Raw genomic sequence first — 25,994 nt, forward strand, 5'->3', positions numbered from 1 at the left:
GCCCAGAAAAAGATTAAATCTCACTGTATAATATGTACATTTTTTGTATAAAACCACTTGAACACGATCTACAACCTCACATCGCAATGCATTGTAGAGCTTCATCAGGTAGGTTCTACCTACCTGAGGGAGCGTAACAGTATTTAATATCTCAGAGGTCACAGTTGACTGTGCTGAATCCAAGAAGCGTCACCCTGCCTCTTCTGAGGTCAGTGTCAGAGCCCGTATTGATTTGCCGGATCAACCTCTTCTCAAACTCGAGGGGGTGCCACGCCTCCACGCCGCCCAGGGAGCAGATGATGGAGTAGAAATCCTCAAAGTAGTGGCACAGAGCCGTCTGCCTCGTGGAGGGAATGTACTCGTACACGTGCACTTCATCGCACAGCGCCATCATCATAAGGATGCCCATAAAGCCAGAGGTAGGCGGGTTCGGCGTAATCTTCTCCTGCGTGTTTCCCTGAATCACCTGCCAGAGCTGCCAGACGTAGCTGGGGTGAAGCACGTAGAAGGGCTGACCAGGGTCCAGCCTGCGGCGCTCTACATACGGGCTGAACAGCTCTCCATGGGCAAACCACTTGGTCAGGTTGAGGCCATTAGGGGCTTTTTCCCAGGTCACCAGGGTGACGTTCTGGTAGAGAGAGCTGGTGTTGAAATGAAATTTAGGGTTAGACAGAATCTGTTCGTTAATGAGGCGAAAAGTCGTTCTGGTTCCCACGTCTTTCTCGTAACCCCCTGTTGGTGCGTGATTGAACCGCATAACTGCTTCATGGGAATCAATCTCCTTGCCTAGTCCTGAGTGCAGCATCGCCCCGGCCGAGGCCACCACAGCGCAGGACTCGAAGCCGCTTTGGTTCTCCTGCCGTCTGTGGAGCTGCTCCAGAGGAACGGAGGGCACCAGACCGGACCAGCCCAGCAAGGAGAAGGGCTGCTCCGATCCGTCCACCGTCCTCAGCATGGCCCGGGTCTTCAGTTCACACAGTAGCTCCTTTGGGCTCTTCTTGGCAAGACGCTGTTGCGCTCCTGAGGGCACAGTAACCACATCTGCATCAGGGAAACGGAGAATCCAAGATGCAAGGAGAGTGCAAGCCAGGATCACCAGCATCAGCTTACACCGTTGCCTCATATTTGACTCATGCTGTAGTAGGCTACACCCAGCCGAACGATGGTCTTACTTTTACATTGGGAGTACAGTCCATAAAACTAACGTAAAAGCTGCAAAGACAACAAAACCACATTAAACGCCTTTGGTTTTAAACAATTCAATAAAAAATGTAATATCTAAAAACAAAACAAAAAACATACCTTGTACCTTTTGCACCACGTGCCCTGCAGTACATACTTTTATAGAAGTTACAAAAATGAATGATAATGATTTATTGATAATCCCTAAGCATTTTTACAGTTTAACCCATTAAAAAGCCTGTCGGCAGACCCTACTGCAGTATCAAGTCCACACTTTTGAATAATATCCTGTATTGTAAACCACAGATCAGATGTTCCTTAAGTACCTGGAGTAAAAAGGACTCATTATGGAGAATGTCCCATTTCACAAGTTTTCAAATGTATACAAATATTTTTAAAATATCAGCTTGTTGTGAGCTTGTTGCTTGTTGTGAGCTTGTTGCTTTACAAAAAAAAAAGAAAAAAACTTATTTTTTTCACTTTATAAAAAGCTATCACAACTGGCAAGCAATAAAAAGAAATATTAATTAAAATAAAAACATTTCATGTTTATACAACAACAAGACAGACTTACCTATTAAAATACATCAAAATTCACATTGCTCCTCATCGACCATACAGTAATGCTCATCCAGACCCAAATAAGCAAAGGATGAGGCTGTGCTCAAAACCCCTCGATTCGTGCGAGCCGGAAAAGCCTCATGCTTTAGAGTAGCGCTTCAACCACAAAAAAAAACCTACAGCTCATCAATCCAGAAGTAGCTCTTGGCCTACATGTGTGTACATGTGTGTACATCCCATATGAGGTGACTTGGCCTTATAAGACACGTTTCTACGTGACTTATCTCACATAGAAACCCACCATGCACAGTCTTCTTCACCACAGGAAAGAGTCAATTGTTTACCATGAGGCACATCAGCTCAATTCCGGTGTTTACTTGAGTGAAAGTGCAAAAGTATTAGTACCAAAAATAAAAGTACTCATTATGCAGAATGTCCCATTTCACAAGTTTTCAAATGAATAAAAGTGTTTTGAATATAGCAGATCTACAAACTCACAATGAGTCGCATTGCGATGCATTGTGAGCTTGTCGATAGGCTATTTTCAAATGGCTGATATGTAAATGTAGGGTTAATGTATGTTTTGTAATAATATTCAAAATCTTCAAAGTAACTAGTAACTAAAGTTTGAAAAAAATTGTAGTAGAGTAGAGTAATAGATTTTGATTTCTTTTGTTTGAAAATCGTTTTGGTTTATACACAAATAGTTGCAAACATAAACAGCATTTGTATTGAATGACAGCAGGGTGGACAGCAACTGTAGTTTAGCAAGAGATATTTAAATGAGAGGAATTATGTAGCATTAAAAAGGCATTTTGTCCTAAGAAGGCAGTGGGTGATCCAGCACTGGTTAGCTCCTATGTGTTCACATGCCTGACTCCACTGCAACTCCACTACTCTGCTACGAAGGGTTAACCAAGAAACCTCCATAACCTGGACATTTCACATGTGAGCTCAGAAACATTTCTACGCAGACCCCCATCTCAAAATATGTTGTTCCCTGGGACCCCCAGAAGCAAAGATTTGAGTTACAAATGTTTGCTTTAAAATATGTATATATATTTAATTCAAAGATTAGATTTTTTTTTCCTCACAATTAAAAAAAAAAAGCAGATCTACAAGCTCTCTGAGCTCTCGGCAATCAGACCTTGCATATCTGCTATTTTTGAGTAGCCAAATAAATCTAAAATGACAGAGATGTCTTAATGGATTAATGTGCAACATTGTTACACTCTCACTCAACAGTAAACAAACCAACATACAGTGTAAGTGTATACAGGGTCTGCACATTTATAAAGTGACAATTTAAGAACTTTTAAAGGGATATTTCACTTTAAAAAAAACGTTGGGTCATTTTATCGTCTACTCAGGCTTTTGTCAGCCCCCCAGACCATTTTTAAGTTGCTTGATTCAGTATTTATATATTTGACATACATTTTATCAGACAGGCCCCCTTCCTATACAAACCCATTGTAACTTCAAACTCCATTTTTAACATGTTAGATTCATCAGAAACACCCGTCCTTGGTTCTGGTGACTCACCCTGCCATCCTAATACGTGAGGGGGCCGTGTTCTTTCGATAACGTTTTTCATTTATTTTAAATATTTTTTTTGGAGAATGAAAAAAATGAAATACAATAAAAATATTAGATAAAATAAATGAAAAAACTATAGATACATTTGATAGAAATGTAAAACTATACATACATTCTATAGATACATTTGATAGATACACTTCCATATTCTGGGGGGAAATTTGACTTTGTGCCACGCTACGAGCTTGTAGAACTGCTATCTTTTTTTTTTATCGTTTGAGAAGATCAGAAAATGATTTTGATGCTTTTCACTGTTGTATGGACAGCAGTTGAAACACAGTCACTGATTGGCCCGGTCTTTTTCGGATTTCTCATACTCGCTCCCTATGGGCCGAAGTCCAGACTGATACCGTGGAGGAACGTGAGAGTGAATCCATGTTATCAGTCTGGCCAATGCCTAGATACCATGGACCCAGGATCCGCCCCCGGTTTTATGTCCTCAAAACCCTCATCATTTAGCAACAAGTTACATTCAATCATTATAGTTCTCTTAGATCATCCATGTCATATTACTTTTATTGACATTTCTCCATTAAAAGTCTTATTGATCATATACTTTTTATTAAACACATTTGATTTAAACACCTCGTGAATCAAGCACATTATCGATTAAACAGACACATATAAATCATTAATGTCCAGAAAGAGGTTGACATTCTAGATTAAAAATCAAAATAAAATCGAGTTTGTAGAAAAAGGAAAACATCTGATCCGGGGTCCACGCCTGACTCCTCAGTCCGTCTCAGTCTTGGTGTCTGAGGGCGTCGTGGTCGACAGCAGCTCTTCTGGTAGGGTGACGGTAATGGGGACCAGCCTCGCCCCTGCGGTGGTCTTGGGTGACGTGGCGGTCGACGCCAGCTCTGCCCGTGGGGCGACGGTAATGGGGACCACCCTCTCGTTGGACCCTGCGGGGTCCCTTTCACAGGGCGCCTGGATGCGGAGGAGACCCCCGTCCAGGGAGCAGGTGACGGAGTCGGGGCTGAGGCCGTCGGGGAGGTCGAATTCCTGACGGAACTCGTGGAGGCGGTACGAGCTGTGGCTGTCCACTTCCTGTTTCCTCTCGGAGCGACCGCTGACCCGCAGCTTCCTGCCCACCTGTCCAGAAGAAGGAAGTTGACAGTTTAGGACTCTGGTTTTCATACGTTTTATTTATTTCAAGGACCCCCAAAAAATCTGAGAGTGTACAAATGCAACCAAATGGATCCTTACAGGTCTCTTTTAAAGTTACAGACCTGACTTTGACAAACACTGCTTTAGGATGACGAGGTGAGTGCCGCCATACAAGCTTGTAGATCTGCTATTTTCTTTTAAATTGTGATTTTTTTTTTGCAAATCTTTGAATATATATATTTTTTAAAGCAAACATTTTTAACTCAAATCTTTGCTCCTGCTTTTCTTCTCAGGAGGTCCCCCCCCAGCAGCAAAGATTTGAATTACAAATGTTTGCTTTAAAAATATATATATCCAAAGATTTGCACAGATTTTCAAAATGTTTCTAAAATAGCAGATCTCCAAGCTCATAGCGCAGCACTCGGTCCCGCTCTATGAGTGCTGTATTTTTGAATGGCCAAAGAAATCTAAAATGACACAGATGCTTTCCCGGTCTTAATGTATGTATTAATGTGCAACATTGTTTTCTCACTCAACTGTGAACAAACCAACATGCATTGTTAGGGTTTAGAGGGTATCTGCACATTTCTAAAGTGAAAATTTAGGGACTTTTAAGACCAATACTAAATTGGCCAACTTGTCAAAAATTACATAAGAAAGAGGCAAACATTGTGAAAATGGCCGATCTACAAGCTCACAACACCATTGTGAGCTTGTAGTTTGGCTATTTACACACAATATTTATCTGTGGAACAGAGTCAAACTAAGTGTAATGCCTACAATTCTACGTACAATGCCTACAAAGTGTGTGTCAGAGTGGGGGGTCCAAGTTCAAATATGATTATTTTGCGGGGTCGTGGCCTGAAAAGTTTGGAACCCTTCCTCTAAGCTAGGGTGTGGTTTATAAAATAAATACAATGGACATTTATAAATAAATGTATATCTTACATAGAGTTTAAACACATTCAATGTTATAACCAACTCTGGATGAAAAGTAAGTTTAAACATGCTCATGCAATGACGAAACAGTACTGCAGTTTCCATAAAAGGCCCCTAGGTGTCAGTATAAGACCAGAGCATTACTATACAGAACCTCAGAAGCAGTGTGCATGGCTGCAATAAACACAGTATGCACAACTACAAGCATGACTAACTATGCAGGGGTCTTCAACAGGGGTTCCGGGACCCCTAGGGGGTCCTCAGAGATACTGACTTAATACAACATTTTCCATGAACCACTTGAACCCTAGCATCCCTATTCTGGGGGGAACATTAGCCGAAAATAGCCAATTTACAAGCTCACAATGAGTTATGAACTTGTAGATCGACTATTTTCGCGAGGAGGTTTGGTGTACAGGGAAAAAAGGTATTGAGGGTTTTAAGTGGTTACATTTCTGAAAACACACATTTAACAAAAATATGTGGTGGGGGTCCCTGCTTCATCTCTTTCTCAGCTAAGGGGTCCTTGGCCTGAAAAACGTTTAAGACCCCTGAACTATTTTTCCCCCACTAAAGTCCTTGTTTGTTAGCATGCTGAGACGTTGTGATGTTTCCCTTTGAACAAATGGAAATCGCAATCTCTGAAAGCATCACATATGAAATAATATTTGTATAATCATTTCTAATTGCTATTGTCAATGTTGAAACATAATTGTGTGAATTTTTACACGTTTTGATGTATATTTTTTCAAATCAATAGTTGCTTAGATCAGTAAACCATAGTGTACATTGTAAGGTTTTATGTTTTATCAGCTTTATTGGCCTATATACTGTACGTTAAGCAGTTGTAATATAGTATTATTCCCATTTCTCCCTTATTTCTGTAGTTAGATGAACACCTCATGACTCCTTGTTTTGAATTTGAACAAAAAAAGTTGGAACCATCCATTATGGAAGAGCATCAATGAACATTAATATGCATGTGTTTTGAATGTTTTGGCCATTAAAAAAAAAAACTAAACATTGTTGAATTTATGAAAATGTCAAACTTTCTACATTGATAAATCAAAACAAATCTCCTTGAGAAAATGAAAGTGTCTCTTCTCGTCAATGTGTTGTGTGTAGTAGCGGAAGCTCTCATTGTTACCACAAACGGAAATACGTATCCGGTTCTCATTCATTGTATTGCAGCAGAAGGCTGCAACTCTCTGCTGCTTACTGCACGTTTCCTGGGTTTGAGACATTTGATAGTTGAACATATTAAAAACACGTGATGTCATTGGTGTGTAGGCTCCTTAACTTTACGTTAAACCTAATTAAAACTGACATTATAACATAGCGCACACATGCAGTGTTAGGTAGCGTGTACACTACGATCCACCGGGCGTCCCTTATTTACAAGAAAAGTAAGGGATGCCCAGAAAAAGATTAAATCTCACTGTATAATATGTACATTTTTTGTATAAAACCACTTGAACACGATCTACAACCTCACATCGCAATGCATTGTAGAGCTTCATCAGGTAGGTTCTACCTACCTGAGGGAGCGTAACAGTATTTAATATCTCAGAGGTCACAGTTGACTGTGCTGAATCCAAGAAGCGTCACCCTGCCTCTTCTGAGGTCAGTGTCAGAGCCCGTATTGATTTGCCGGATCAACCTCTTCTCAAACTCGAGGGGGTGCCACGCCTCCACGCCGCCCAGGGAGCAGATGATGGAGTAGAAATCCTCAAAGTAGTGGCACAGAGCCGTCTGCCTCGTGGAGGGAATGTACTCGTACACGTGCACTTCATCGCACAGCGCCATCATCATAAGGATGCCCATAAAGCCAGAGGTAGGCGGGTTCGGCGTAATCTTCTCCTGCGTGTTTCCCTGAATCACCTGCCAGAGCTGCCAGACGTAGCTGGGGTGAAGCACGTAGAAGGGCTGACCAGGGTCCAGCCTGCGGCGCTCTACATACGGGCTGAACAGCTCTCCATGGGCAAACCACTTGGTCAGGTTGAGGCCATTAGGGGCTTTTTCCCAGGTCACCAGGGTGACGTTCTGGTAGAGAGAGCTGGTGTTGAAATGAAATTTAGGGTTAGACAGAATCTGTTCGTTAATGAGGCGAAAAGTCGTTCTGGTTCCCACGTCTTTCTCGTAACCCCCTGTTGGTGCGTGATTGAACCGCATAACTGCTTCATGGGAATCAATCTCCTTGCCTAGTCCTGAGTGCAGCATCGCCCCGGCCGAGGCCACCACAGCGCAGGACTCGAAGCCGCTTTGGTTCTCCTGCCGTCTGTGGAGCTGCTCCAGAGGAACGGAGGGCACCAGACCGGACCAGCCCAGCAAGGAGAAGGGCTGCTCCGATCCGTCCACCGTCCTCAGCATGGCCCGGGTCTTCAGTTCACACAGTAGCTCCTTTGGGCTCTTCTTGGCAAGACGCTGTTGCGCTCCTGAGGGCACAGTAACCACATCTGCATCAGGGAAACGGAGAATCCAAGATGCAAGGAGAGTGCAAGCCAGGATCACCAGCATCAGCTTACACCGTTGCCTCATATTTGACTCATGCTGTAGTAGGCTACACCCAGCCGAACGATGGTCTTACTTTTACATTGGGAGTACAGTCCATAAAACTAACGTAAAAGCTGCAAAGACAACAAAACCACATTAAACGCCTTTGGTTTTAAACAATTCAATAAAAAATGTAATATCTAAAAACAAAACAAAAAACATACCTTGTACCTTTTGCACCACGTGCCCTGCAGTACATACTTTTATAGAAGTTACAAAAATGAATGATAATGATTTATTGATAATCCCTAAGCATTTTTACAGTTTAACCCATTAAAAAGCCTGTCGGCAGACCCTACTGCAGTATCAAGTCCACACTTTTGAATAATATCCTGTATTGTAAACCACAGATCAGATGTTCCTTAAGTACCTGGAGTAAAAAGGACTCATTATGGAGAATGTCCCATTTCACAAGTTTTCAAATGTATACAAATATTTTTAAAATATCAGCTTGTTGTGAGCTTGTTGCTTGTTGTGAGCTTGTTGCTTTACAAAAAAAAAAGAAAAAAACTTATTTTTTTCACTTTATAAAAAGCTATCACAACTGGCAAGCAATAAAAAGAAATATTAATTAAAATAAAAACATTTCATGTTTATACAACAACAAGACAGACTTACCTATTAAAATACATCAAAATTCACATTGCTCCTCATCGACCATACAGTAATGCTCATCCAGACCCAAATAAGCAAAGGATGAGGCTGTGCTCAAAACCCCTCGATTCGTGCGAGCCGGAAAAGCCTCATGCTTTAGAGTAGCGCTTCAACCACAAAAAAAAACCTACAGCTCATCAATCCAGAAGTAGCTCTTGGCCTACATGTGTGTACATGTGTGTACATCCCATATGAGGTGACTTGGCCTTATAAGACACGTTTCTACGTGACTTATCTCACATAGAAACCCACCATGCACAGTCTTCTTCACCACAGGAAAGAGTCAATTGTTTACCATGAGGCACATCAGCTCAATTCCGGTGTTTACTTGAGTGAAAGTGCAAAAGTATTAGTACCAAAAATAAAAGTACTCATTATGCAGAATGTCCCATTTCACAAGTTTTCAAATGAATAAAAGTGTTTTGAATATAGCAGATCTACAAACTCACAATGAGTCGCATTGCGATGCATTGTGAGCTTGTCGATAGGCTATTTTCAAATGGCTGATATGTAAATGTAGGGTTAATGTATGTTTTGTAATAATATTCAAAATCTTCAAAGTAACTAGTAACTAAAGTTTGAAAAAAATTGTAGTAGAGTAGAGTAATAGATTTTGATTTCTTTTGTTTGAAAATCGTTTTGGTTTATACACAAATAGTTGCAAACATAAACAGCATTTGTATTGAATGACAGCAGGGTGGACAGCAACTGTAGTTTAGCAAGAGATATTTAAATGAGAGGAATTATGTAGCATTAAAAAGGCATTTTGTCCTAAGAAGGCAGTGGGTGATCCAGCACTGGTTAGCTCCTATGTGTTCACATGCCTGACTCCACTGCAACTCCACTACTCTGCTACGAAGGGTTAACCAAGAAACCTCCATAACCTGGACATTTCACATGTGAGCTCAGAAACATTTCTACGCAGACCCCCATCTCAAAATATGTTGTTCCCTGGGACCCCCAGAAGCAAAGATTTGAGTTACAAATGTTTGCTTTAAAATATGTATATATATTTAATTCAAAGATTAGATTTTTTTTTCCTCACAATTAAAAAAAAAAAGCAGATCTACAAGCTCTCTGAGCTCTCGGCAATCAGACCTTGCATATCTGCTATTTTTGAGTAGCCAAATAAATCTAAAATGACAGAGATGTCTTAATGGATTAATGTGCAACATTGTTACACTCTCACTCAACAGTAAACAAACCAACATACAGTGTAAGTGTATACAGGGTCTGCACATTTATAAAGTGACAATTTAAGAACTTTTAAAGGGATATTTCACTTTAAAAAAAACGTTGGGTCATTTTATCGTCTACTCAGGCTTTTGTCAGCCCCCCAGACCATTTTTAAGTTGCTTGATTCAGTATTTATATATTTGACATACATTTTATCAGACAGGCCCCCTTCCTATACAAACCCATTGTAACTTCAAACTCCATTTTTAACATGTTAGATTCATCAGAAACACCCGTCCTTGGTTCTGGTGACTCACCCTGCCATCCTAATACGTGAGGGGGCCGTGTTCTTTCGATAACGTTTTTCATTTATTTTAAATATTTTTTTTGGAGAATGAAAAAAATGAAATACAATAAAAATATTAGATAAAATAAATGAAAAAACTATAGATACATTTGATAGAAATGTAAAACTATACATACATTCTATAGATACATTTGATAGATACACTTCCATATTCTGGGGGGAAATTTGACTTTGTGCCACGCTACGAGCTTGTAGAACTGCTATCTTTTTTTTTTATCGTTTGAGAAGATCAGAAAATGATTTTGATGCTTTTCACTGTTGTATGGACAGCAGTTGAAACACAGTCACTGATTGGCCCGGTCTTTTTCGGATTTCTCATACTCGCTCCCTATGGGCCGAAGTCCAGACTGATACCGTGGAGGAACGTGAGAGTGAATCCATGTTATCAGTCTGGCCAATGCCTAGATACCATGGACCCAGGATCCGCCCCCGGTTTTATGTCCTCAAAACCCTCATCATTTAGCAACAAGTTACATTCAATCATTATAGTTCTCTTAGATCATCCATGTCATATTACTTTTATTGACATTTCTCCATTAAAAGTCTTATTGATCATATACTTTTTATTAAACACATTTGATTTAAACACCTCGTGAATCAAGCACATTATCGATTAAACAGACACATATAAATCATTAATGTCCAGAAAGAGGTTGACATTCTAGATTAAAAATCAAAATAAAATCGAGTTTGTAGAAAAAGGAAAACATCTGATCCGGGGTCCACGCCTGACTCCTCAGTCCGTCTCAGTCTTGGTGTCTGAGGGCGTCGTGGTCGACAGCAGCTCTTCTGGTAGGGTGACGGTAATGGGGACCAGCCTCGCCCCTGCGGTGGTCTTGGGTGACGTGGCGGTCGACGCCAGCTCTGCCCGTGGGGCGACGGTAATGGGGACCACCCTCTCGTTGGACCCTGCGGGGTCCCTTTCACAGGGCGCCTGGATGCGGAGGAGACCCCCGTCCAGGGAGCAGGTGACGGAGTCGGGGCTGAGGCCGTCGGGGAGGTCGAATTCCTGACGGAACTCGTGGAGGCGGTACGAGCTGTGGCTGTCCACTTCCTGTTTCCTCTCGGAGCGACCGCTGACCCGCAGCTTCCTGCCCACCTGTCCAGAAGAAGGAAGTTGACAGTTTAGGACTCTGGTTTTCATACGTTTTATTTATTTCAAGGACCCCCAAAAAATCTGAGAGTGTACAAATGCAACCAAATGGATCCTTACAGGTCTCTTTTAAAGTTACAGACCTGACTTTGACAAACACTGCTTTAGGATGACGAGGTGAAACCTTGCAATAGTACTAGTACTACTAATACTTGTAATACTACGACAACTACTACTTCTACTACTACTCATTACATCTCCCATAATGCCTCGTAAGAGTATTGTTTTGCGTTACTTTTAACTGTGTTTATTGCACCAAAAAGGTGACAAAAACACAAATGTATGTAGGAAGATATCACATTCATATGAAGCAATTAAAGGAGATTGTGAACACTTGCGAGTTTTAACATGCTACATGGGGAGCAAGACTGTTCTTCAAGACTGTTCCCATACTTTACATACTGTATATACATGTCAAATGGACTTGAGTTACTGTTCTTGAACAGCTTTTCTTCAGTCTACACCAAATGTCTTTGACAACAATAGTCGATCTACCAGCTCACTGTACTGTAGATAGGCTATTGGCTAATGTTCCCCCCGGAATACGGATGCTTGTGGTTAATAATGAAACCCTGACCATGACTCCACCCACCTGTTTGACAGACAGCTCCTCGGGGGTGTAGTCCTTGGTGTTGAGTGTGAGCGCAAAGGCTCCGCCCTGGTCCTTGCTCATCTGGAATGTGATTGGCTTAAAGGAGGCGGTGGTGGTGGCGGACGGCGCCGATTGGTCGATCTCGTCCCAGATGCGTTGGTGCAGGCGCTCCATGTAGTCCATGTTCTGTTTCATTAGCTGGAAGTTACGCACCATCTCCTGTTCCAGCTGGTAGAACAGGGGGCGTGTCTCGGGCCAGAGGCTGCGGACGGGCCAGTGGAAATCCGTGAAGGGTGACATCAGCAGGCCGGGTGCAGGGCCGAGGAGGGCGGATGGCTGATGGTGGAAGGTGCTAAGCATTGTTTAGGTTGGCCTCCGGGCAGTTATAGCTCTACACTAGTTTAAACTTAGAACCTTAGCCTTAAAAACTATAGCTTTCCTCACGGTAGGGTTTCCTCAAAAAGTACTCTGCTCAAAGCTGATGATGTTTTTTTATAGTTGGCTTTAGAAGTTAGATGTCCTCTGGTTTAGTTGGCCTTCGCTCTGTCTTCCAGTCTTCCAGTCTTCTGCTGTCTGTCTCTCTCTCTCTTCGTTCTGTCTTCCCTCTGTGAACGTCCCGGCTTTTTATACCCTGATGGAAAGATCCAGTTACATTCCTGACAGGGTGTCGTGTCTGTGTGCATGTGTGTGTGTTGACTACCAACAGTGTCAGTCATATTCTAAAATTGTCCTATGAGGTTATCTCTCTCACTCTCTCTCTCTCTCTCTGACAACATTCAAAGGAGTGTGTGTGTGTGTGTGTGTGTGTGTGTGTGTGTGTGTGTGTGTGTGTGTGTGTGTGTGTGTGTGTGTGTGTGTGTGTGTGTGTGTGTGTGTGTGAGTGCGTGCGTGCGTGCGTGCGTGCGTGCGTGCGTGCGTGCGTGCGTGCGTGCGCGCGCGCGCGTGTGAAATTCCTAATAGAGACTTGCTTCCATTTTGAGCACAAAGGGTCTGTCACGGTTGACTCACAATCTCTAAAAACATATATGACAGTATCATTACTGGTAGTAGCAGTTAGCAGTAGAAGACTGTGTTGAACATCAGCGTTAATACCCAGTATTCTGTGTAAATGACAAATAAAACAACTTGAACTTAAGCTACAGTAACAGTACACCCAGCAATGTGTCCCACCCAGCAATGTTGTGTCTGTTTCAGTGGCGTTGTTTGACACAATGGTGAAGACCTGGCATTTCATCACCAAGGCACAACATGTGTGGGAAGGGTTGAGTCGTCTGTGCTCTGTTGTGAGCTTGTAGATCGGCTCTTTTCATATTTTTTTTGTGTGACACTCGCGTAGAACGATGTAGGACATACATTTAAGAAAAACTCTAATGAAAAATATGGAGATACTACAAGGTTGTGTGTATATATATATATATGTATTTCTTTTTTTGACACAATTAGAAAATGTGCCCAAAATAGAGCCAGTGTCGCTGTGGTTATAACATCCATGTTTATTAAATGGTCAAATTGTGATGTTATCAAACATGAATTTAAAACATGAATTTAAAACATACCAGACAGTCTACATTTCACAAAAGGAAATGCATGTACTGTGTTTAATTCAGTGTGAACGGAAGCAGGGATAAAACATGTGCCCACCCACCAACCATATGAATGGTTGGTGGGAATCAAAAGCCCCCCCCCCCAAACCCTGTAACCCTGCAAACCTTATGCAACTGTCATGCTGAATACCCTGTGTGTGTGTGTGTGTGTGTGTGTGTGTGTGTGTGTGTGTGTGTGTGTGTGTGTGTGTGTGTGTGTGTGTGTGTGTGTGTGTGTGTGTGTGTGTGTGTGTGTGTGCGTGTACGCGCCTGTGTGTGTTGGTATTCAGCCTAACAGTTACATAAGACTGCAGGGTTCTACAGTATATATGAACGGTTCATTTTGACAATCATCATTGTCTGGCAAAGTTACAAAAGAAAAGAAAAAAAGGCTGCACAAAACACCAGGACCAGTTCTGCAAAGTGTGACTGTATATATTTATACAGTATAATACAGGAGCAACCAAAGGGTATTTGCTTACAGGTGCCAATAGGAATAACCAAAACATAACATGAACAGCAATTGTGGTACTGGGTACAGTTTCTATAAACACACGTGTCAACCTTTTGACACAATTAAAGTGTTGTGTGCCCTGAGGACATGGGACGGCTACAGTCCTTTATTCGTTGTGGTTTTGTGTTATTATTTTTTGCAGTTGTCAACTTTTTGACACAATTAATCACTTCACTAAAAGGCACCATGGGATGGATGGAATTCACACTTAAAGGAGGACTTCACCCATTTTCAATTGGTCCTCACTAATATTTAAACTGTTTGTGTCATGAAGACATCCACACAGAACACAAATATGTGCCGATTAAGCGACAATTTTTCAAAAAGAGGTCGATTTTCAACCGTGACTAAAAGCATCAACCTGTATGACTGAAGCGTCACAAAATCAATAGTTTGATCTGAAATATTCACTGACACATTTTCAGATCCTTTATTCGCCATGCTGCTGGTGTGTAAGACTTTTAGGGCCCTATTTTCGCCGGTGCCTTACCCCATTATCCCTAAACGTCAACTGGCCGATCTACATCGACACGTTGTGAGCTTGTAGGTTGGCTTTGAACTATTTGAAAATGTTTTCAAAATAGTCAAAAATGGCAAAGAAGTTTAGGGATAATGGGTAAGGCGCTGGCCGAAAATAGGGCCCTTAGTCTGCTTCTCTCTGTCGGTGTACCTTTAGACAGACTTAAAGGTAGGATAAGTGATTTTTTCTTTTTTCTTTAAAGGTTAAAGTACTATATTCTGATAGTAATCATTGCTACAGAGTGTTTGTTCGGTCACAGGGGTCTCTCCAGCTCTTTAGTAAACAGAATATAGTACATTTTCAGGTAGGTGACAACATTTTAAGCCAATCAGGAGAGAGCACTGAAAATGCATTTTCTGTTTAATAAAGAGCTGGAGAGACATGGGAGGCTCCTTATATGGACAGGACACTCTATAGTAACGAGCACTATCAGAACATAGACCCATTTTGCAATTATTTGAATAATTGCAAATCACTTACCCTACCTTTAAGCGTGGGCGGAAAAAATGGATGCCCTCAAAAACTTGACATTGGAGGACTCGTGTCCGTCGATCTGATACACTGTGTGTTGGATAAACTCCCAGGTGGGGAGACACTGCTTGGGGTATTTGATGTCCAACACAAAGAAAGCCTTAAAGCACAGATCCACAGCCCCCAGCAACGTGTCCGCCTCAATGGCCTTGTCCGACACGACGGTAAAGGCCTGGCGCGTCGCCACTTCATCGCCGAGGCACAAGACGTGCGGGAAGGGTTGAGCGGTCGCCGCTCGCCGTAGGTACTCTGCCATGTTGGTCCCCACCTGTTGATTTACACATCAGCTAGTTAGATGTTAACTAACTGATGTTGTGGGGGTCCCCACAAGATTTTTTTTGGGGGGGGGGGTCCCCAGATGACCTCTCTAATACAAAAAATAAACAAAAAATGAAATGACAAAAGACCATTACTGCATCAAATGTGATAAACAAACTTTACTATAAAAACTGGTCAAACATTGGCCAAATATTCAAATAACATAAGAAAGAGGCAACATTTGGAAAATTGCCGATCTACAAGCTTTTGTAGATGCTGTTGTGAGCTTGTAGATCTGGCTATTTTCACAATATTTATCTGTTTTGGGGGGTCCCCAGTTAAAATATGCTTCTTTTTGGGGGGTCCCCAGTTCAAATATGCTTCTTTTGGGGGGTCGCGGCCTGAAAAGGTTGAGAACCACTGCCCTAGGGGTTAGTGCAATTTAACTGACATTTGCATTATGCGGCTTATTTTGTGGAAGTGTTTTTTTTAGCTGCCTGTATGCCATGAATATCTAATAGTAAAGACACAGCGTTGGCCCTTTTTTTGTTGGTGGAGTGCTCTGGGCGCTTCAAAGCAGAAAATAGTTCCAACTTATGGAGAGATAATGTCACGTTTGACCCTCCTGGCTGTGTCTGACAACCTGTTCATTTACCACCTGACTTTGACCTGAATCGTTGACACAACCAATGAGAAGTCCATGTGTTCCATTTGTACTAATAACAGAGATGACAGGACGTTTGACCAGAGCAACGGTTGAGTTGATGTAGGCTCGAACGTTTGCGGAGGTCCATAAACACTCTGGACGTGATATCCAAAGCGCTCCTCTGCACATAAAACGCTTTCTGTAGACACGACCCCTGTAAGAGCCAAATTAGTAACCGTATTTAATTCAAATTGTTTCGTATTGTAATAGTGTCTTGTGTGTTTGGGTTTAACCCATTACAACCTGAAGCCGATTCTACAAATGTCTTCAAATTCCATGTCAAGGAGATTTGAGTTACAAATGTTTGCTTTCAATATATACAGTATATATTCAAAGATTTGCACACATTTTCTCGATTTTTCAAAAATAGCAGATCTACAAGCTCATAGCGCGGCACTCGGTGCCGCGCTATGAGCTTGTAGATCTGCTATTTTTGAATAGCCAAAGTGTAAAATAATGCTTTTTAGCTCAAATCAAAAAGTGACAGAGATGCGTTCCAGGTCTCAATGGGTTAATGCATGTAAATAGCTTACCCTTGTTTAGGTAGTACTGTCTACAGTAATTTGGTAAAGAGCGCCCCCTGAAGCTGATGCAGATATTATGCTGGGAAGCTGTCACGGGTGAAATTATTCAGTGATTTAACGAGAGGGAAAGTGAAAGGACGCTAACAGTTTTTGACCGAATTTGCGGGTGTTTGATGTCAAATAACCTGTTATTGGAACAGAAGACAAACTGACAAAAGGACTACATATTTTTTGTCTCTTTTTTGTGTGTACATTTTGTGCTGAGCTGGGATATTCAGTAAAGCCAAGCGTCATCCCTGCCTCCGTGGTCCAGTTTCTATTCAAATGGATGTGCGAATACAGTAAACCCCACCTGTATATACAGTACGTGTCATAAAAGCCTACACCAAGCTAGTGAAAGTGGCAAACCGAATTGGGAAAATTATGCCACTATAACTCCTTAAAAAAAAAAGAAGATCTATGGAAATTAGTTAAATAGGATGCATTGCATTCTATTATCTATTACAAAACATGAATTACATATTATGCACTTTTACATTTTGTTACATTTGCACTTATTTTTCCTTCTCTATTCTCTTCTCTATAGACCAATTATTTGTTTACCAACATTGAGACTGGATGCACAGGTGATTGTTTCATGCAATCAATTCTCAACCTGTTGTTTCGGGGTGCGCTGCTTTCAGCACACCCCAACCCCCTCTTGTGTGTTGGCTAGTGCTGCGCGCCCTAGCGAGACCTGACAGAATGGGTTTGACGCTTGCGCAGTATGACGCTGGCAACCAGTGTGACGTCGTCTGTTAAGGGGTCTATTGTGATGCCCCCACTCCCTTATATGGAGTGTTATGGGAGTGTCTGCTCTGCTCATACTGATCTTCCTAGATGAACAGGGTGGGGCAGTCTACATACCTGCTAATGGCTCATTGGAGAGCACCTGGGCCCGGTGCCTCCAGGAGTCTATAAAAAGCCCTGCTCATGCCATTCGGAAGTGAAATCCAGAGGAGACAGACCTACTGTCTCCACCAGCCCTACTCTGTTCTCCATGGCCCTGTTATATTATGTTTGACTTTACTTTCCATCCACACACCCTGCACTACACCACGCTCCACTCATGCACACCACTGACTTAGTGACTCCCCACCTCGTTGGATCCTTAGATTTACCAGTGGTGTAAAGTAACTAAGTACATTTACTCAAGTACTGTACTTAAGTACAATTTTGAGGAATTTCAATTTTAAATACTTTTACTTCTACTCCACTACATCTCAGCGGCAAATATTGTACTTTTACTCCACTACAATTATTTGAAAACTTGAGTTACTAGTTACTTTGCAGATATAAATGATTATATTATAAAACATACATTAACCACTTTTGCCCTATTTTATACCTAGGCTATTTGAAAATAGCCGATCTACAAGCTCACAACGCGTCGCATCGCGGCGTGTTGTGAGCTTGTAGATTTTCAAACATTTTAGTACTTTTACTTTTGGTACTTCAAGTAGATTTTGATGGCAATACTTTTGTACTTTTACTCAAGTAACATTTTGAACACAGGCCTTTTACTTGTAACAGAGTACTTTTACATAGAGGAATTGATACTTAACTTAAGTAAAGAATGGCAGTACTTTTTCCACCACTGAGATTTACCCAGTTCTATCATGTCTCTTTACTTTCAGTATATGCCCTAGTTGCCTTTTTTAGAGTTTATTATTTAATAAACATACTTTGTTACACTTTACGTTGGTCTCCCTCCACCATTATTTGTCGTGGCAAGAGTCAGCCATGACACTATCTTTTAACTGCATTGATGAACCTGCACAGTTAGGCATTTCACCCACCTTATTAGTAATGTGATAATGTGACAATAAAGATTGATTCTGATTCTTATTCTAATATTTAAACCAGGGGTCTTCAACGTTGTCAGGCCAAGGTAGCTAGCTGAGAGAGAGATGAAACAGGGACCCTACTCTATGTTGTATAAAATTGTTTCAGATTATACTTTTTTTGTTTACTTGGTCTGCTCTTTTTCCCCTCTATATCTATTACCTCTTTGCCAAAAATAGCAGATCTACAAGCTCACAACGCCTCGCAGCGCAAGGCGTTGTGAGCTTGTAGATCTGCTATTTTTGGCTAAAGTTCTCCTCAGAAAAGGGATGCTAGGGTTCAAGAGGTTAAGGTAAAAAGAAAAATCATATCACACAAATATTTGGCGGACCCCCTGTAGTAACTCTGAGGACCCCCTAGGGGTCCCGGACCCCCTGTTGAAGACCTCCTGATTTAAACACAATGTACACACACACACACACACGCGCGCGCACACGTCCACCATTACTGAAGTAGAAAAAGTCAAGTAAAACGTACAGGTTGGATGTCAATGAAGGACCTGCGGGACTCCTCTATGGTGGGTCTGAAGATCTTTCCTTCGCTCTTATAGATGGGTGGAGGAAGTAGAGTCGGCAGGACTTTCAAAGCTCTGTCTAAACAACATGAGCATAATACATAATGGTGTGTTTAACATGTAAAACGCCTGTTCATATGAGAGGTTTGCTGAATATATTCATCGCAGTCATAGGCGATTTTTGGGGGGTAAAGGAAATATATTATGTATATACAGTATATATATATATATATATATATATATATATATATGCAGATATATATGTGACATATTCGGAATTGTCCGCCTATGTGGGCATAATATAAGCTACATATGAGACAGCCAATAGAGTCAGCCAATCACAGTACAGCGAAGGGTGTACTAATGAGGTGTCCCAACCCCACTTATAGGGGCGGCTACACCGCCCAAAAAAAAAAAAAATTGTCCAGCCCCCTATGATTTCAGTCGATTATAAATGTCTGATGAAGTTTACCTGGTGTCACGTCGTCCAGCACCAGGGGCAGTTTTCCCTCTCGCTGGGCAAATGCAAGTACTCTGTCGCTCATGGACGGCCAGTTCTCCAACAGTCTCCCCACTGCCTTGGGATGAAGCTGCTGAAAGTCTTGTGAGATCTGATACATTTTAGAAAACGCATGGAAAACAAATGTAACTCGAACGAGCAGTGTCTGAAGAAATGACACGAGCTTCCGGGAGGCACCTGTTAGGGAAAAGGTTTAGGGGACAATTTGACAGATCCATTCTTTTAAATCAGTGGTTCTCAACCAGTGGTCCGGGGACCACCGATGGTCCTTGATGGGGTTCCAGGTGGTCCCCAACTAAATGATGGAGAGTTGGTAACCAAATGGACCCTTATAGATCTTTAACTCTTGAGAGCGGAAAATGAAACCAAATGGACCCTTACGGGTCCATTTGGTTTCATTTGACTCTCTCAAGAGTAAAACATCTGCATTACTTAATTAACAAAAAGTCTACACAATTATAGTGAATGTAGAAGAATTGCTATTGTGATCAACGTTTGCCTGTTATCTCTCCTATTGGTACCAACATCAATACAACATGGATGTAATTGTGGACAAAATCTTATCCAACGATAACAAAATATTCTAAGTCTTGGGTCTGAGAGGCTAAATCTCATCAAACGGTGGTTCCGTGGCTCAAATGCCCAATAAATAATGGACCTTGACATGAAAAGGGTTGAAAACCACTGTTTTAGAATGATAATACTAGCATTGACCAGGCAGTCAGTTCAACAGGTAAATGATTTAAGTTAGTCAGAGTCTGGGATTGTCAACCCTTGTCCTAATGTGATCTAGTGCCTATGACTGAATCACAGACATGCTGATACACAGTGCAACAGTAGTCTGTCTCATGTTATGTTGCTCAACCACATGCACCGTAGCGTTCCTACTCCGGCCATGTCATCATAACAGGCAAATAGTATGCAAAAACAGGTGAATATTCAGTGAAAATAGCTGACAAAATCACAATGTGTTGTGATGCTGTGACGCATCGTGACCTTGTGGATTGGCAATTTCTGTGAAGAGATTTGGTAAAAGAAAAGGAGGGGAACATGAATAGACCCCTGTGGGACCCCAGTCAGCGAAATATATAGGGTTTAAGCACGCTGGACAAGACCTAGTCGGTTGACTGTCTAAACGGAAGTACCGGAATTTGGCGGAAGTACCGCCCAAAGAAAATTACGTTGACGAATCTGTTTACATTCTCGGTGAATGAAAGAAGTGCTGTGATTGGTCGAAAAATATTGTTACCGGGGGAAATACGTACGACGGAAGTCCCGCCCCCTATAGACACTCTCTGCATTAGGTCGTGACCAGGCTTTTCTCTTCGCAGATGAGTAAGGCTGGGAACAAGGCTAGGGTTTAAGTGTGTAAACATACAAGCAAACTTGTAGTGCACTGCAGAGCATCAGTCATTAAAATATTCAAAACCACAATAGCAAAATCTTTACCATGACAGGATCGTCGACAAGCCTGGGGAACTCGTTCAGGATTTGCGGGAGGCTTTTGGGTCCGTCGCTGCGAATCCACTTGCCTCTGTACACAGCCGTTTCCTTCATGTAGGCTTCGACTTGAGACACTGGACGCTTATGGACCTTCAACCAGTCAACCATCTCTTGAAATCTGGCAGGAGCCAGAGAAGATTCTGTTGTAGCTTGATAAAGAGCGGGAGTGAAGCTACCATTGCCTGCACAGAGAACCAGGGTTATGGTTGTTTTTAACCCATTAAGATCGGGAACGCATCTGTGTAGTTGTTTTGATTTCTTTGACTATTCAAAAATAGAAGATCTACAAGCTCATAGCGCGGCACTCGGTACCGCACTACGAGCTTGTATATCTGCTATTTTTGAAAAGTCATGAAAATGAGTGCAAATCTTTGAATATATATTTTTTAAAGCGAACATTTGTAACTCAAATCTTTGCCTCTGCTTCTAAATCCTAACAGTTTTTTTTTGTTTACGTATGTTGCTATATATGTCAGTGGTTCTCAAACTGTATAAATGGAACCAAATCAGAGTTGAAGGTGCATCAAAGTCATTATGTATTTACTTATTTCATGTATTTGTTAACATAAGTGTTAATCAAAGTTTAAGAACAATTAGGACACCTAAAAGCATGAAAGCTATAGCCTATTAAATGTCCCAACCCATGACTGGCAAAATTTGAGAGACAATTACACTACTGGTGCACCGCAAGGAGGCGAACACACGGATAAACGACACGTTGGTACTTATTTAAGTGATATTTCTTGATTAAAACAAAACGTTTTTTTTTTTTGTTAAAATGTTAAAGCACTATATTCTGTTAGTAATCATTGCTACAGAGTGCTTGTTCAGTAACAGGGGACTCCCATGTCTCTGCAGTACCCATAGACGGGTTTCCTGTTAGTAAACATGAGAGGAATATGACCGCGCAGAGGAGGGGGAAGCCTATGGGTGCGTTTGGAAATTACGCACCGGAGCACACTCGCCTATTAGTTTGTATTGGCCAGTGCGCTCACTGCCGCTCAGGGCTGTATTTTCGAACGCGCCTTTCACCCGGGCATGCGCAGATTGCGCATTCTGCTCTGTGATGACGTCGCACGGAAATCCGTCTATTTATCAGCTTCAATTTCATACTAGTGTTCCAGTTCCAATTTTGTCTGCTCTTTTCTTTGTGTCATCACTTCTAATTTCACTTGTTTAATCTGTATCCTGTGTGAGCTCTCTCTCCTGATTGGATAACATTGGTATCCCGACCTGAAAATGCATTTTCTGTTTAAAATAAAATAGATGGAGAGACAGAGAGACCCCCGTTACTGTATTTATGTGTTGATATTTCAACTGTTTGGTTGCTACTATATATGTCTATGAAGTATGAATTGAATACCAAGGACCTCAATGGAAACAAGACCTCAAGGACTTTTTTGGACGGACCTTTTAGACAAAGTATTTTAAATGTAATTGTGCTGTTTTAAATTATTTTGCCTAATAAAATATTAAATCAATCAATCAAAAACATACACTCTGTAGCAGTGTTCATTTTGACAGCAAATTTTGATTTAGTCTTAGTCTTTTGAATAACACACCATTTAGTCTTAGTCCCATTTTAGTCTTCTGAAACTGTTTAGCCTTAGTCTTAGTCGACTAAATATCAAAACCTTAGTCTTTTAGTCTTAGTCGACAAAATTAACACTGCTCTGTAGCTTGATTGATTGATAAAGAATAAAGAATAATAATCAATAATCTAAACATGCAATGTATAGTAAGGTCCTCTTTTTTTACAAAGCGGGTTTCAATTATTTCCCAAAACCTTTGGAAATGTGATATCAGACTAACGAAAAGAGTCAATGGAATGTAACTTCAGATTGTGACCTGATGTTGTAGAGAGGCTCTGGTCCGTCTGTTGTTCTTGTCGTTTCCGGTTTCTCAGACGCTTCCTGGCGTTCCTCAAGCGCTCCTCCAGGAATCCCGTGGCAGGTTTGCGTTTCCCACTAGCGGTGTACCACGCTCCCTGTTTCAACATTACATTAAATTCATCTTACACTGGCCTGGATATACAGTGCCGTTCGCAACAAGCACCATAACTAGAACAATAACTATAAATATGGTGTTTAAAAAAATCGTTCTAACTTAAAGCGGCACTATGTAACTTTTTTTTGTACGTTAATACAATATATATATAACTTATACGATTGGGGTGGTTGTATTCTGCCTCCCTGCTCTTTTATTGAGACCGTGTCAAAGGCCATGTCTCACCTAGACACAGGATCTGACAATTTATCCCCTGAGCAAGAAGGCAGGCTCTATTAGCTTAATGGTAAAACAAAATGTCAGCACTTGCTTAGGAAACCAGGTTCAAATCCGGGGCAGAAGAGGATGAAGTTACATAGTGCAGCTTTAAGTGGAAGGCAGAGTGCACACCAGTAAGACTCCCTAATCGGGAGATAAGCGACCGTAGGTCACATGTATACAGAAGAGGGCTGTAACGGCGATTGGTTCCTAGTTGTGTGGGCAATGTATAGTTTTGTTTGGTGGTCTAAGAAATGTGGTGGCAGGCATGTTGATGACATGAGTGTACACATACTGTGTAGTGTGTAGCAATTTGCGTGTTTTTAGGGGCAAAACTGTAGGAGTAGTGGGCAAAAATGTGTTGTGAAAAGCGGCCTGAAGGTGGCGCTAGAAGAGGGCCATGTGAGAAATTAGGGGTGGGGTGTCCGCGTTGCCTTGGCGGACGAATAGGTACCGGCCGCGGCTCTCCCGGACGCTCCTAGCCCGAGTTACGGCATTTTATGTGAGCTGCAGTGGCAGGGGGTCCTCCACTGGGGGCGCCACCACTTTTGCATCCGTTCTGGAGCACCAGGAGTGGGTGGTCCCCGGGAATGCCCCGTGAGCAGCCCCGTTGGGGTGGTCATTTGGTAAGTTGTCCACATGTGCTCATTTTTTACACTTGGGGGTCCCCGAGGCAGCCGGGGGTCCCTGGAGGTCCGGGGGTCCTTGGAGGGTGTAGTTTGGCAGGTAAGGAGTGTGTGTGCAAAATCTGGCATGGATCGGGGCAACGGGTGCGGAGATATGAGCAGGGCAAAAGTGTGACGGGACGTGTGTGACGGAGGGACGGACGGACACCTGGAGCAGGTTTCTATAGTAAATGCGACCTACGGTCGCAACAACTACTTATTTTGTGTGCATCTGGATTAAATGACATTGCCAGTGCTTCATCCATAAAATGAATTAACTTACGTAGCCAGTGCCTGTATCGTCCATAAGACAAGGGAATTCACACACCAACGCCAGGGCAAGGGCTTTCTTGGTTTCTGAGGGTGGCCTGTTAAAAGTACAGTTGATGAAGTTTGTCAAAGAAGGACCGACATGAGGAATGTACTGTAACAATGTAACCATGCATCATCATCATGTGACAGTAATCATCCATATAAATGTGTGACTAATACAAATCGAAATCGCTGAATTGAAAAATGTATGGAGAAGAGATGCAGTTCTGAGTTCTCTTGTTCACTGCACAGTGCACACGCCCTTTGTCTTTCTTTCTTTATTTTTTTATTTTTTTTTTTTACTGTTTTCAAAAAAGAATGTATCCCCCGATTTTTGTAACACCCGGTGCCAATTTCCTAAGTGATCCTGCATTATTTGCCAGTGAATAAATGCTACTGTTAGAGATGCATTTTCAGTCATAATTTGAAAATGTTACTTACAAGTTACTTTGCCGATTTAGATTATTAATACTAAACACACTTCAACCACTTAAGCCCTACTGTACTGTATGTTACACTTTGGCATTTTGAAAATCGGCTATTTTTGAATAGCCTAAGAAATCTTAAAATGACACAGATGCTTTCCCGGTCTCAATGGGTTAACACATTGTGTGCCAGAGGTTTATTAAAACCTATCTTCCATCCACTTACATTGATACGTTTCATGCTGTAGAAGCCCCGACGCGGAAGTGCACTAAACAAAGCGTGCGTGCGAGACGGCGGAGGGTCCCGACTAACGCCTGGAACAATAATATTTCTAACGTGATCCTCCATTGCAGAGTGATCGCCGATTGTAAACGGCTCACTTCCACCATGTTAAAAAGAAATGGAGATATTAAGCTTTTAGTCGAGGAGTTAACATTGGAGCGGCCGATTTTTGACATGGATCCACACCCGGCCTCTCCTTCTCAGAGACTCCTTGGATGATCCCAAGGTTTAATTAGAGCGCCCCACGTAGGCCCCACGTATTTAAAAAAAAAAGGGCCAAAAACGGTCCGGCCCGTTTATGGCACATGACGCATGGATTCTCAAAAACGGTCCGGACCGTTTATGGCACTCAATGTGTTAAGCAAGAAATGTGAGTAGTTCTTTCCGCCTCAGCTCATATGCAGCTCACTCACGTTTGTCCAATGTTGTCCAGCAGGTGAGACACTAGGAGTCTGACCAGTTGCTTTCTCTGCTTGGTAGTGATAGACCGCTCTCCATCCAGGCTCTGCACTATGGATCTGCCCTCATAAGTGGCTTCCAAAATCTGGCGAATTGCCTATATATATATAGAAAAAAAAAAAATAGTACAAATGGCAATTCCTTGCTGTCAGGCAGAAACATCGGATCTCCACATTTTAATTTTATATTTTCGTAAATTAACGCCCTACTTCATCATACTATAGTGTCACACAAAAATTGCAGATCTACAAGCACTCTACACTCGACAGCAACTAATTAGAAATACAAATACATGCGAAATTAACTATAATCGCTGAATAAATTAAAATATTACATTTTCATTAGGATTGCATTTTTCATGCATGATGTTTTCATAGACAGTCAGGACTTACAAATGACGAATGAAATTGCAGAGTTTGCAGAGGATTTGCCGCGATGGATTGATCCGCCATCTCCACTGCTTCCATGTAGTGTGCATGACCCTCTGCAGAACTGGGTGGGTGGGTGGGAATGGCAACCTATACGAAGAACCATAGTAAGGAAGGACTCCAAGTATTTTCACACTTAAAGCATACACATAATGATAGGCTAGTACAGTGGTTCCCAAACTGGGGGTCGGCTCAGGACCCCCAAATTATTTTGGGG

General features: G+C 41.9%; 5 protein-coding genes across 6 annotated transcripts in view; all 5 read right to left on the reverse strand.

The window, feature by feature from the left end:
• Positions 1-151: 151 nt before the first annotated feature.
• Positions 152-1,123, reverse strand: LOC311036145 (beta-galactoside alpha-2,6-sialyltransferase 2-like; the record flags this gene model as incomplete). Its single annotated transcript, XM_084044672.1, has 1 exon — positions 152-1,123. The coding sequence occupies one exon, from the start codon at positions 1,121-1,123 to the stop codon at positions 152-154; it is 972 nt and encodes a 323-aa protein (XP_083900798.1).
• A 2,714-nt stretch (positions 1,124-3,837) lies between these two features.
• On the reverse strand, positions 3,838-4,479 carry LOC311036146 (heat shock protein beta-11-like; the record flags this gene model as incomplete). Its single annotated transcript, XM_084044673.1, has 1 exon — positions 3,838-4,479. The coding sequence occupies one exon, from the start codon at positions 4,477-4,479 to the stop codon at positions 4,072-4,074; it is 408 nt and encodes a 135-aa protein (XP_083900799.1). The 3' UTR covers positions 3,838-4,071.
• Positions 4,480-6,954: 2,475 nt separating this feature from the next.
• Positions 6,955-7,926, reverse strand: LOC311036147 (beta-galactoside alpha-2,6-sialyltransferase 2-like; the record flags this gene model as incomplete). Its single annotated transcript, XM_084044674.1, has 1 exon — positions 6,955-7,926. One exon carries the CDS (start codon positions 7,924-7,926, stop codon positions 6,955-6,957), a length of 972 nt encoding a protein of 323 aa, XP_083900800.1.
• Positions 7,927-10,640: 2,714 nt separating this feature from the next.
• On the reverse strand, positions 10,641-12,480 carry LOC311036426 (heat shock protein beta-11-like). Its single transcript, XM_084045114.1, has 2 exons — positions 11,884-12,480; positions 10,641-11,237 (listed from the first exon to the last, which is right to left on the reverse strand). Exons 1-2 carry the CDS (start codon positions 12,241-12,243, stop codon positions 10,875-10,877), a joined length of 723 nt encoding a protein of 240 aa, XP_083901240.1. The 5' UTR covers positions 12,244-12,480; the 3' UTR covers positions 10,641-10,874.
• A 1,803-nt stretch (positions 12,481-14,283) lies between these two features.
• The window catches only part of LOC311036498 (uncharacterized protein), a 30,713-nt gene continuing 19,002 nt past the window's right edge, over positions 14,284-25,994 (reverse strand). Inside the window, exons 5-13 of one of the 2 annotated variants that reach the window (XM_084045214.1) lie at positions 25,742-25,867; positions 25,304-25,446; positions 24,154-24,238; positions 22,789-22,927; positions 20,887-21,122; positions 19,390-19,528; positions 18,881-18,996; positions 14,977-15,299; positions 14,284-14,480 (exon numbers count right to left, since the gene is read on the reverse strand). In XM_084045214.1, coding sequence (XP_083901340.1) covers positions 14,988-15,299; positions 18,881-18,996; positions 19,390-19,528; positions 20,887-21,122; positions 22,789-22,927; positions 24,154-24,238; positions 25,304-25,446; positions 25,742-25,867 — 1,296 coding nt within the window. In that variant the 3' untranslated portion in view covers positions 14,284-14,480; positions 14,977-14,987. Of the gene's footprint in view, positions 14,481-14,751; positions 15,300-18,880; positions 18,997-19,389; positions 19,529-20,886; positions 21,123-22,788; positions 22,928-24,153; positions 24,239-25,303; positions 25,447-25,741; positions 25,868-25,994 lie in introns of those variants that run through there. The other variant, XM_084045213.1, reaches the window with a different exon arrangement.

This window comes from Gymnoscopelus microlampas (genome assembly GCF_963454915.1).
Source record: "Gymnoscopelus microlampas genome assembly, chromosome: 20".
Lineage (NCBI taxonomy): Eukaryota > Metazoa > Chordata > Actinopteri > Myctophiformes > Myctophidae > Gymnoscopelus > Gymnoscopelus microlampas.

Bases quoted from the DNA above. Each gene is read 5' to 3' on its own strand.
- LOC311036426 (XM_084045114.1), bottom strand. From the start codon at position 12,243: ATGCTTAGCACCTTCCACCATCAGCCATCCGCCCTCCTCGGCCCTGCA. The intron at 11,238-11,883 runs GTGGGTGGAGTC...TCTTCTGGACAG, and splicing joins AGGAGCTGTCTGTCAAACAG to GTGGGCAGGAAGCTGCGGGT.